The sequence below is a fragment of the Marmota monax genome, unplaced genomic scaffold (genome assembly GCF_021218885.2).
Source record: "Marmota monax isolate L192 unplaced genomic scaffold, Marmota_monax_Labrador192_F-V1.1 WCK01_AAM20220418_F8-fsc00223, whole genome shotgun sequence".
NCBI classification, from domain to species: domain Eukaryota; kingdom Metazoa; phylum Chordata; class Mammalia; order Rodentia; family Sciuridae; genus Marmota; species Marmota monax.
Genome location: NW_026692990.1, coordinates 2,519,803 through 2,533,314, shown reverse-complemented (window position 1 = coordinate 2,533,314; position 13,512 = coordinate 2,519,803). Strand labels below are relative to the sequence as shown.

The following is a 13,512-nucleotide window of genomic DNA, read 5'->3' as shown; positions in this document are numbered from 1 at the left end:
TGTTTCGTTCAACTCTCTGCTATATAATGCCACATTGCCCCCTGCAATGGTCTGTGTCCAATCCCCGTTCTTGCTCCTTTTGGCTAATGACACCTCGTCGGGGATGCTGGATTGTTCTAATGTTACCTGTCTCTTATCTGAGTGTTGGAATGGTTCTTGGACTGTAGCAGTGGTTATGAAAATTCCAACTTTTGTCCCAATCCCAGTCACTGCGGACCCAGATAAATTCCCCATTCTTGAGCTACTTAGAGTCCGCAGGGATTTTGGAATTACGGCAGCTATAGTGACAGCTGTGGCAGTGTCTGCTGCTGCAGCGGTTATGGCCGGAATGGCCATGGCCAGTCAAGTACAAACTGCTGCCACCATTAATCAAGTTGTTCAACAAACTTCCACCATACTTGAATCCCAAAATACAATTAATCAACATATTTTGTCAGGGATTTTAGCTGCCAACCAAAGAATAGATTTACTCCAAGCTCAGGTAGAAGAATTGGCCGACTTGGTGCTTTTGGGTTGTGTTGACCAACGTGCACATTTATGCATAACCTCTGTCAGATTTAATGATTCCAGAAATGCCTCCCGCATCATTGGCGAATATTTGGCCGGAAATTGGTCCATGGCAGCGGAAGACATGATCCAGTCTCAACTAACCCAGATAGCTGTCTTGAACAGTACCCGTGTCGATCCCGTGACTTTGGGTCAATTCACCGATTGGATATCTTCTGCTTTTTCCTTCTTCAAAGAGTGGGTGGGGGTAGGCATTTTTGGTGCAATGTGTTGCTTCGGTATGTTCCTCTGTTTGTGGTTTCTCTGTCGCCTTAAGGCCCACAGTGCTCACAATAAGGCTATGATCATACAAGCTCTTGCAGCTTTAGAAAATGGCAACTCACCTCAAGTCTGGCTTGCGCATCTTAAACAGTAAACCTTTGACATGGTCGTTACACCCCAAGTTATTATAACATTGCACTGGGATCGACATGACTTTCCTTGTTATTCTCTTAGTGTTGGAAAGCCCTTGCACTCTGCCGGTCTTACTGCCATTGCACGCAGATGGGTTTCCACACTAGTGCTTTTCTATCGCCTTAAAGTCCGTGCCTTTCTTTCAGGGTGCTGTCAACTTGTTTGTCGTTATAAACAGCCACAGTTCAGCCTCAGCTATCCCCCTTCGTCCACCATCGTCACGATACAGGATGCGAGGCAAGGCACTGCACTTGAGTGATCCTTGACGTGGACCTCAAGGAGAGCATGTCCTATTGCATGCGGGTTAGACGCATCCACGCCCCGCCCCACGAAAAAAGGCGTCGACTGATATGGCCTCAGATCTGGGGAAGGCGCCTCCTTAGGACTGAGTCATACTATGCAGCCACTTCTGCACAGTGGGATAGGACCTCTACTCTCGCCTGTATTGTTTTAAGAAAACAGAAAGGGGGAACTGTGGTGAGCCGCTTCTGCCGTTTCTGCAGACTATGGTCGCCATTACAAGATGGCGCTGGCTCCGCTGTGGTCTGTGACAAACAACTCCTTATTTGGGAGAGTTGGCGCATGGTTTTTCACCACCCTATGAGAAAGCTCCACGTGGCAGCTTCGCATTGGGGCTTGAGATGCTTTATTAAGGCTGGGAGGGGCATCTGAGAAAAAGAAGAAGAAATATCAAGGGCCTGAATAAACTGCTGAAAGAAGATTCCTGAGTTGCGTCTTCCTTGCGGGCAAGGGGTCGCGACATAACCCCACCTACTGGATGTAAAGAGAAAGAAACGGATCTCTAAGAGTATTTTTTTTCCTCCTCTTCCTTCTCTTCTACCCTTCTGTCCTCTGACCCTCATATCTCCAACAGATGTAAAACCAAGAACTTTGCATGAAATAGGACTTTTAGGACTGAGTCACCTGATTAATATAATATAGAGGAATTGCATAAGCCCCTTTTTTCCCTTTTTTTCTTTTTTCTTCTATTTTTTCTTTCTTTCTTTCCTTCCCTTTTTTTCTCTTTATTCTTTCTTCATCCTCCAAATTTTACTATTTTTACATCCTGTATTTTTCTAAATACATATGTGTGTTTGTTTTATGTGCTCTACGGTCTTCCCACATAATTATCTACCCCAAATTACTTCCTGTCTATTCCCCTGCTGCTAACCCTCTTCACTAGATTTCTCCTTCACATTTCCTAAGATATATTAACTCTATACCCTCACATCTTTCCCCCTCAGCATATAGTCCTACGCCTGACCCCCAGTTCATTGTCCACCACCAGAAACTGTAAACCTTTTTATGAAACTATTGATTATATATTAAATAATAATTGAATCCAACATTTCTGGACATTGAGACTAAACTGTAAATGTCTTAAGAACAACAATTTGTTCATAGGTGATGTATTGTTGACATAGGGATCTGTTAATATTGTCCTTCCCCACAAAGGAGAGATCTTGGAACCCTACAAGAACACTACAAATCTATAGGATAAAAACAATAATACCAGATCCACAGAGCTGGAAAGGAAGACACATGAGCAACATGAAAAGACAAGGGAAGAGAGTACCACAAACAAACCAAGACAACACATCATTAGAAGCATTGGCAGCTATAGCAGAAAAATGACAGAGAAAGATTTCAGGATATACATGGTTAAAATGTTTTGGGATCTCAAAGAAGACATAAAAGAACAAATACAGAAGTAAACTGAACCAGAGTCATATTGAATAACATGAAAGCATTTTCCTACTTTAAAGCTAACAGTGTTCCGATTCTTTTTAACAGTAATTGCATTTGTAATATCAGTTTGTATGAAATATGCTGAGTCACTAAAGTAATTCTACTATCAGTTTTAGCATAATTAATAAAATTCTGGACAAAAAAAACCCTTAACTTACAAACCCATCTTCTCTCTTAATAAAAATAATAAATTCAAGGATTAGGGGTATAGCTCAGTACCTGCCTAGCATGTGTGAGGCCCTGGGTTTTATTCCAGTACTACAAAAATAAAATAAAATTTTAAAATAATGAATTCAAATAAGACATATTACATCATTTTCACTTCTGATTATTACATTCACTGGTTCTGTTGGATAGAATACAAAGATATGTTTTGCATGGGTTCTTTTTCATAAAATATCTGCTTAAATCAAATTATAACATCTGAATTAAGATTTTATTATTACTAAGCAAATGAGAAAACACTCTGCTTGATTTTTTATGGAGATTTGAATGCCTCTTCTTAGGTTATGTCAAATTCTGACTTATATTGCTAACCCTACCCTAACCTTAACTCTTAAAGAAGAATAAAATTAATTACTAAATTAAAAAGATAGCTCTGTTAAATTACAGGGGTATCTATTAGTTTACATAATGTTGAAAGTGGAAGAAGTTCAACAAAGAATATGAATGAGACACCAACAGTTATGGAATGTATTGTATAATTAAAAGGAAATACATTCTTGAGCTCTGATATTTTCAAAATATGGAAGAAATTATAGATATGCTACTAAAGTATGCATTATTAAATATATCTATCCAATAGTACCTGAATCTAAACATCAAAAATATCATGGAAGAACTTCTGAATTTTGCCATTTATCTCTCAAACTTTTAGAAACAAATGTTTGACTTTTCCAAGTGTCTTGTTCTCCCTTTCCATTTCCCACTCCCTCCATCTACCTCCATTTGTTCCTTTTTTCTTTTCTTTCCCTTGTTGTGAAACATAGTACATAACTCTTTCCATTTTGATGTTAAAATTATAGTAATGGCTGAAACTAGTATGACCATATGATTTATTTTACAAACTAGAATGTTTTCAAGTATAAAAACATATGTTATCTGCATTTATACCTGAACATTAGATGGAAACCAAGGGCATGTGGTTACCATACTTATAAAATCACATAAAGGTAAACGAGCACCCCCCAAAAAAAACAGTTCTGTACTTTTGCACAGCAAGGAAAAGGCAAATGTAATACTGAAACTTTATGTTGTATCATTTATGCAGTTCCAAACATTAACTGCTTTAGCTATCTATAGCAAGTGAAAACATTTCAATTATACATGTTTGTCCATTTCTTTTCTCAGGTTTATTATATATTAGATTGTTAGTAAAAGTAAGCACAATTTTTTATTTCTACTTAAAACTACCTTCTAAAGAGTTCATTTGATTTAATCTGTTCTGTATTCAGTGTCTTGGCTTCATCATGCCACTAGAAAGTATGGCAAGTTTAAAAACTAGTGATAATATATGTGCCAAGAAGTCTATCTTCAAAGTCTCCACAGAGGCTAACCATAAGCCAAAGGGGGTTCCTAGGGTTATGGTTGTAGTCTATTTTAGGCACACACTCTACCACTGAGCTACATTCCCAACTCCTTGGTTGTAGAATATATATAAGCCAATGGACCCCATTTCTAGTTGGAACAACTGAATTTCCTGTTTCCAATTATCACTATGTTTATATATTTGGTTCTATAGAAACAAAATTGAATGACATATATGTCTCAACCAATTTGAACTCACACTGAAATAATAAAAATGGCACATTTTCACTAAAACACATAAATATATTTAGTTATCCCATTTTATACATGTGATAACTGACAATCTGAGAAAATAAGTACCTTACTCAAGGTCAAAACACTAATTCCTGGGCTGGGGCTAGGGCTCAGCAGTAGTGCACTTGCCTGGCATGTGTGAGGCACTGGGCTTTATTCTCAGCACTGCATATAAATAAATAAAACAAAGATCTATCAACAACTGAAAAATAAAACTAAAAATTAAAAAAAAAAAAAAAACTAATTCCTGGTGCAATCAGTTTTCAAACTAAGATTCTTGGGACTCACTTGTCCTTTTCTTTTGTTTTCAATAATAATGTCTTGAGAGGGAGGAGCCAGCGGCCAGGGAGGTTCTAGTCTGTTTGGCCTCGCGGCATCCGCCCCCTTCTGCGCGGTCACGCTGAGCCAGCGCCCGGGCCTGGGACCGGGCCGCAGCCGCCTCCCCCTGCCTCTCCTCCACCATGGATCCCCGCAAAGTGAGCGAGCTTCGGGCCTTTGTGAAAATGTGTAAGCAGGATCCGAGCGTCCTGCACACCGAGGAGATGCGCTTCCTGAGAGAGTGGGTGGAGAGGATGGGGGATAACTCATAAACCTAAATCAGAAGAAAATACCGAGGAAGAAAAAACAGATAGCAAGAAGTCGGAAGAAAACATTAAGAGAGATGAGCCATCAAGTGAGGAAAGTGATCTAGAAATTGATAATGAAGGTGTAATTGAACCAGACACTGATGCTCCTCAAGAAATGGGAGATGAAAATGCGGAGATAACCGAGGAGATGATGGATCGAGCAAATGAAAAGAAAGGGGCTGCCATTGACGCCCTGAATGATGGTGAACTACAGAAAGCCATTGACTTGCTCACAGATGCTATCAAGCTAAATCCTCGCTTGGCCATTCTGTATGCCAAGAGAGCCAGTGTCTTCATCAAATTACAGAAGCCAAATGCTGCCATTCGAGACTGTGACAGAGCCATTGAAATAAATCCTGATTCAGCTCAGCCTTACAAGTGGCGAGGGAAAGCCCACAGACTTTTGGGCCACTGGGAAGAAGCAGCCCACGATCTTGCTCTTGCCTGTAAACTGGATTATGATGATGATGCTAGTGCAATGCTGAAAGAAGTTCAACCACGGGCCCAGAAAATTGCTGAACATCGGAGAAAATATGAGCGAAAACGTGAAGAGCGAGAGATCAAAGAAAGAATAGAAAGAGTTAAGAAGGCTCGAGAAGAACATGAGAGCGCCCAGAGGGAGGAAGAAGCCAGACGACAAGCAGGAGCTCAGTTTGGCTCTTTTCCAGGTGGCTTTCCTGGAGGAATGCCTGGTAATTTTCCTGGAGAAATGCCTGGAATGGGAGGGGGTATGCCTGGAATGGGAGGGGGTATGCCTGGAATGGCAGGAATGCCTGGGCTCAATGAAATTCTTAGTGATCCAGAGGTTCTTGCAGCCATGCAGGATCCAGAAGTTATGGTGGCCTTCCAGGATGTGGCCCAGAACCCAGCAAATATGTCAAAATATCAAAGCAACCCAAAGGTTATGAATCTGATCAGTAAATTGTCAGCCAAGTTTGGAGGTCAAGCATAATGCCCACCTGACAAAACCCTTACTGAAGGAAAAGCAACCTAGATCACTTAATGGCTGTCGAAATAATACAAACCAGTGTACATCTGACCTCATCAGGAGAGCTGGGGTGCTTTGAAGATAATCCCTACCCCTCTGCAGCAAATCCAGTTGAAGCATTTTACAATGGTTTGCCATTAGGGTGTTCATTCAGATAATGTTTTCCTACTAGGAATTACAAACTTAAAACACTTTTTAAACCTTAAAAATATTTAAAACTCAAGGGGGTGTTATTTCCTACATTTTTATTTACTAATCATTTTGGATTTTTTCTTTGATATTGGGCAAGGCAGATACTAACTATGGAAAATACATAGCTGTAAGGTGAGTGAAATAAAGACTTACTAGTGGGAAGTAAATAAATCTCATTTACATAGATAAAAGTTTCAGTTGAATATATGGTTACTGAGACTGAGGCATTTTGATTTGTCATTTAAAAATATTTTTAAATGATTAATTTCAATAAAACTATTGGGACCACCAGCATTTCACTTTAACCTGGGTAGGGACTGAAAGTACTTGGTAAGGCAGCAGCAGTCTTACTATTTTATATGACATGTGCCCTTATGCAGGTTGCATTTAAATCTTACACTGGGTTGAAGAGGTGATTTTTTTGTTGTTATACTGCAATGGAGTAGGATTACTTAGCTCTGTTTTTGTTCAATATATCAAATAAATGTTTCATATTATTTCCACCATGGGAAAATAAGGGAGTAGTTTTCTTTTTATGTTCTATGTTTAAAATTTACCTTTTCTTATCAGAAAATGACCAACTATGTCTGCTTTCTGCTTCTTGTATTTCCCTCCTTCTTGAACTAAAGATAATCTTTTCTCACTAGCATCATCACTGCTATCATACCATAATTGTGCAAAGCATATTTAATGCTGGGGTTAATTTAATATGTAATACATATCCTAGCTGTGGAATAATACCCATAAGAGCTGTAGTTCTTTCTTAGCCATGAGATTGCTTATTTAAATGTTATTAGACTTCCACTCTGGCAAAATCTTGTGATGTCAAAAAACATTGGAAGGAAGGATTCCTTTTAGTGTTTGGTGTTCTATTTAGGAAGTACCTATTGATCTTTGTATTTTGAAGAGTATATGGTTTGAGTTATTGGTAACCATACAAGGAATTAACTGCTTGATCTAACATGAATTATAAAATAGATGAGAGCCTGGTTATTCATTATGGAGTTCTTGGCACCATGAAGATTCATTATTGTATTCAGCTCTTCCTTAAATACTGTAACCATACCCCCACCTCTTTTTCCCTTTTGTCCCTGCAAAGATAAAGGAAATGATAAATTCCTTGGAGTACATTTATAAAGTAGTACATTTCTAATATATTTATACAGGTTCTAACCCTTTACTGTACATGAGTAAACAGAACTGCATCTGTTACAAAAATGAGAAAAAGTTGTATGCTAATGGAGCATGCTTTTAAAATCCTTGGGAAAAAACACCATTTATACTTGGATTTGGGCTTGCTGGTGTTCTTTTTCGTTGTTGTTGTTCATGTATGTTCTCAAAATCTCATGTGTGCTGTGCTTAACTCAAGAAGAACAGTTTCTTTTTGGATTCCTGATTTGATTGACTTAATTATACATGACTTAACTATACTCGAATATTACGAATATAAATGGGTAAAAGTAAATTACTCTTCTGAAACTGTGTCCTGTGCTTTTAGACTTTAAGTTCCACAAATACAACAGATAGTCTTCATTTTCTTAGAGACCCAGTATCATTTCTAAAAGCGAGAAATATTCTTTTTTTCTGCTAATGATGGTGTAAGAAGGAAAAGAAAGTTTTCTGCTTAAAAATATATAGTTATTGGATATTTCTAGCTATGTTAAAAATAAAATATGGTTTCAAACTGGAAAAATAATAATAATAATAATGTCTTTATTTATTTTATTTATTTATTTTTTGTGTGGTGCTAAAGATCAAACCCAGTACCTCACAAGTGCAAGGCAAGCGCTCTACCACTAAACTATAATCCCAGCCCCATGCCCTTTTCTTTATAGCCATCCTTTTTGCTCTCAGAATTAAAATATATTTTAAATCACATTCACCACAGATAATTTACATTGTTCTGATCACTCCATAAAGTACTTTTTAAAATTCACCTGGAGTTTTTCTTTTCACACCTTTATGGACAAACTGCCAAATGATTTTCCAAAGGGAACTACACCATGCTGCGTTTCTACCAGCAGACTAAAAGGGCTCCAATTGCTCTGCATTCTTACCAACACTTGGTATGGTCAGCTTTTTTTTCATTTTAGCCATTCTAAAAAGTATGTAAGTCTTATCTCCTTGGTATTTAATGTGCATTTCAACATGCTAACCACATTTTTATGTGCTCATTTGACTTCCACATATATTCTTGTTTGTTTAAATGCCTTGAGATTATTTTCTTGGTTTGTCTTCTTTATGGCTGCAGTCAGAACTGACTATTAATTTATATTTTAATACTGTGATGGTTTGCATCCCAAGGCCACTGCAAATATTCACACCTGCCTAAACTCATGCTTCTGGTACCATTTTTGGAAAAAATAATAATATTTTCTACTTCTCAGGCCACTGAGAAGTTGTGCAGCACCTCTGCCTACAAGTGACCTTGGGACATTTAGTTATCAATATTCTAGCATTATCAGTATAGAGGAGAGCAGAGAAAGACATGGGAATGTCAGTCGTTCAAATGCTCAGGTGAAATTCTACCTGTCAGGAAGTTGCCAATCTATGTTTATAAAGGAAACTTCCTAGACAATGAGATTCATGTACATTTGTTGTTTCCATGGATCCCCTTGATACTGTGTAATGCATGGGAGATTTTTTAAAAATTTTTATTGTTGTAAAATGTTATTGCACTCTTGAAAAATTCATATGCTGATGTTCTTACTCCAACTACCTTAGTATGTGACCTGGTATGGAAACAGGGGTTTTGTAGATGTAATTAGTTAAGATGAGGTCATAATGGATTAGGGTAGGCCCCTAATGCAATATGACTAGTAGTGTTACAAAAGAGGAAAATTTGGACACACACACACACACACATAGGAAGAAAATTATGTAAATTGATGGTAGATGGGTAATGTATCTAGTAACCAAAGAATGTCAGACAATGCAAGCAAACCAACAGAAACTTAGAGACAGGTATGGAACAGATTCTTCCTCACAGACCTCAGAATGAACCAATCTTCCTGATCCTCTGATTTTAGACTTCTTGCCTCCAGGAGTGTAAGACAATAAATTTATTTTGCTTAAACCACCCAGTTGGTGATAATTTGTTACAGCAACCCTAGAAAGTTTTTACAGACTTTGGTGCCAGAAAACAGAATGCTGCTGTAACAAATACCTTAAAAATGTCAAAGTAGTTTGAAAGTGAGATGCTAGAAGAATTCTGAGGTGTCTGATAGAAAAGGTCTACATTTCATTGAAGAGACTGTTGGTAGAAATTTGGATATTAAAGAAATTCTGTTGAGGACCAGAAAGAAAAGAGGAGAGTTGTAGAGAAAGTTTCTGTCATCTTAGAGAATATATGTATCATCATGAAGAGAATGTTGCTATGAATATGAATATTAAATGTGCTTTTGATAAGATATTAGATGGTAAACATGAGCATGTTATTAGAAACTGAAGGACACATAGTCCTTATAAAGGAGCAGAGGATGTGGCTTACTTGCATTCTCCTTGTTGTAAAGTACAACTTGTTAAGTGATGAAATCCAATATTTAGCTAAGGACATTTCTAAGCAAGGTGTCAATAATCTTATCTGGCTTCTCTATACTGCTTGTAACAAAGTGCAAGAGGGGAGAGTAAGGTGAAAAGGAGATGCTAAGCAAAAAGAGATCACTGATGATTTGAAAGCTTCTCTGCCTATTGAAGTAGCATGCTGTGGAAACAAGCCCAAGGTTAGAGCTAGAACTGTTTGCTAGAGATTAGGTATGCAAATTGTGTATTCAACCAGCCATCTCAGCAGAAGCCAGGAATACAGCTGCACTTATCTAGTAAAGATTTGTGGAGAACTCGTGTTACATTGGCCTGGACCCCATGAATTGTATCAGAGGCCAACAAGGTTCTTGAGAATTCTGAAGTACGGCTAACTGGGAATGAAAGGGAATGAAATGGAACAAAATTTAAAAAGAATAACTTTGAGGGAATAGCCACAGATGTAGATGTTGGCAAGTCTGCCACTGCCACTATAGGCCAAAATAGCCAACTCAGGAGCATGGAGCTAACTTCCTCCTCAATTTCAGAGGGTAGAGCAACCTCCTGAATTTCAGGGAGTTTCTGCCCAAAAGCAAGGGAGCAGGACCTATACTTATGGCCCAGAAGGCAGAACTGGCACTCCATTGAGCCCAAAGAACATAGCATCAAGCCAAAGAGGATTATTCTCAAGCCTTAAAATGTAGTAGAACCTAAGAAATGTAGAACTCTTAACAAAGGGTAGAATGATGGTTACCAAGAGCTGGGGCAAGGCAAGGTGGGGGTATAGAAGAATGGAGAAATGTTGGTCAAAGAGTACCAACTTTTAGTTATAACGTAAATAAGTTCTGAGGACCTATTTTATGGCATAATGGTTATCATTAATACAATATTGTATACTTGAAATATATATGTTCTCATAGCACAAAAACGTAATTATATAGGTAATGAATAGCCAACTTCATTGTGGTAATAATTTCACAATCGCATCATCACATTGTACACCTTAAATATATACAATTTCATTCATCAATTACATCACAATAGTGCTATAAAAATAAAATTAAATAAAGTCTCTTGTCATAAGTCTGCTGGTGACAAATTCTCCTTTTGTGCTTCTGAAAAAGTCTTCGTTTTTCCAATGTTTTTGAAAGTGTTTTTCACTAGATATATAATTCCAGACTAATTAATATTTTTCTTTCACTACATTAAAGATATTGCTACACTGTTGTAGCTTATGCTGTCTGCAAAGAAACAGACACCCAAGCTGTGTGCCAGTGGCTCCAAAGGCTGAGGCAGGAGGATCATGAATTCAAAGCCAGCCTCAGCAAAAGCCAGGCACTAAGCAACTCAGTGAGATGCTGTCTCTAAATAAAATACAAAATAGGGCTGGGGATGTGGCTCAGTTGTCAAGTGCCCCTGAGTTGAATTCTGGTACCACCTCCCCCCCAAAAAAAAATTAAAAAGAAACAGACGCTCAGTCTCCATTCCAGTCCCTGCATAATATGCCCAACTTGTAGCATTTAGGGAAAGGTATCCTTTGATGATAAAGATAATGTCAGTGCAGAAATGATTTGTGTCTAAGGACAGAAAACAGCCTAGGATCCTCAGACCTTGGCTAAGGCTGTGCAGAGCCACCATGATAACCAGCACACAATGTATTTTGCTTGAGCTGCGGAAAATAATCAGTTTGGCACCCCAAGCAACCTTACAATGTTTCAAATGCTAGATAGACCCAAGCTGACTTCAAAGGTAATCTAGCAGCAGCTCAGAAAAGTTGCACTGAATTTACACTTTGCAACACTGTCTAATGCATCAACAAAAACTGAGTCAGTTTTAAAGCAATACATACTTATAAATTATCTTTTCTAATGCAGTGGATGGTATTTTTACCTCAACATGCAAAGGATGGTCAGCCTAAACTTTCTAAAGGCCTTTACACAAAAGGGTTCTCTTTTTTAAAAATTTTCTTAGTTGTATGGACACAATATCTTTATTTATTTATTTCTCTGTAGTGCTGAGGATCGAACCCAGTGCCTCACACATGTGAGGCAGGTGCTCTACTACTGAGCTACAGCCCCAGCCCTACACAAAAGGTTTCTATGTAATATTTTGTTAGCTCTGGTGTTCCATCACTTCCCTGTAGTCTTATAAACATAGTCCTTTATTCTGTGTTCATTGAATGCGGGTATACAAAGTGGGAGGGAAAAACTGAACAATCCACTTCAATTCAATACAACCAATTGGGTGGAAGGATAAACATTTTCTCCAGAATATCATATATGTTTATTTCATGTGTAACATCAATATTAATATTGACAAGTTTGAATCTTAACTGTGCCAAGTAAACTTAGCCATTTAAGTAGTCGTAAAGTTATTCCCTCCAAAAACTAAAGGAGCTTTCCCGTGATTACACACTACAAATTCCCAACAGTTCTCTTTTTGGAGGACTTTCAACTGATGAGTAAACTGCTTTGGAGATATTTCAGAACTCCTTTCCCCATATGAAAACTAATATGGAAAATTATAGATTTTTCTACACATTATTTTATTTAGAACCCAAGTGCAAAGACCATGTAATACCATTTTAACCAATGTGACTTACAGCAAAAACTATCAATCCTGAAAAATATGATGGAAATATTCTATGATCTTCCAGTTAACAGACTATTTTACCTGAAAGATTATTTTTCATCATGTATCAAAATAACTAACTTAACATGGACATTACTTTACTCTTTACTAAATCACAGGCATGTGTCCTGTGCCCAGCTTCTACCACTGCCACATCTTTTTATCTAGTGGATGGGATTATTTAATACAAGTTTATATGTAGGACAATTAACCTTTTACAAACACTTGGAACTTAGGTTAGGTCATTGATTAGTGTGGAAAAAGAAATTATGATGATAGGGAGCCTACACACTCAGTTCAAACTCTAATATTTTTCCCTCTTAAGAAGAGATATATAGGAGCTGAGGCTATATCACAGTGGCAGAGTGCTTGCCTAGCATGTGTGAGGCACTAGGTTCAATTCTCAGCACCACATATAAATAAACATAAAATAAAGGCATGCTGTCCATCTACAACTATAAAATTTTTTAAAAAGGTGACATATACTTAATTGTGAGGCAGCTATTCAGGTTTATTTTTAGTTGTAGGTGGACACAATACCTTTATTTATTTATATTTTATGTGACGCTGAAGATCGAACTCAGCACCTCACAAGTGCTAAGCTAGCATTCTACCACTGAACTACAACCCCAACCCAGTTATTAAGTTTTTGATAATCACATTCATAGGACTGCTTAAATAGTCCAGGTGAAATGCTTATAGAAATAGAGGCAGTGTCATCTAAGAAAACTCAGTTATATATCAAAATCTATTTTTATATCTGATATCTTCACACTAATTATGCTTTCTATAACTCAAGCACTGTTCTCTTGGCAAGAACAAGTTGAAGCTTATCCACAAAGGTAAAGGTACTTAATGCTAAACTTTTCTTCTAGGCCTATATTTGGATTATTTAAGGAACTTACACTGAAAATACCAGCATGGTTTTTCTACATTTTTACTAATTTCAAATTAGAGCCCTATAAACTTAGTCATCAACCATCTTCCTTTCTTGTATTTTTCTTGGCATTCAGTTAAGACTACAGA

At 37.6% G+C, this 13,512-nt stretch overlaps 1 protein-coding gene across 1 annotated transcript; it reads left to right on the top strand.

Annotated features, from left to right (window-relative positions):
- The first annotated feature begins 4,917 nt into the window (after nucleotides 1-4,917).
- On the top strand, nucleotides 4,918-6,527 carry LOC124098043 (hsc70-interacting protein-like). Its single transcript, XM_046452603.2, is given in 2 exon segments — nucleotides 4,918-5,107; nucleotides 5,109-6,527. Coding segments are annotated over 2 exon segments (1,116 nt in total). The 5' UTR covers nucleotides 4,918-4,991; the 3' UTR covers nucleotides 6,109-6,527.
- The last annotated feature ends 6,985 nt before the right edge of the window (nucleotides 6,528-13,512 follow it).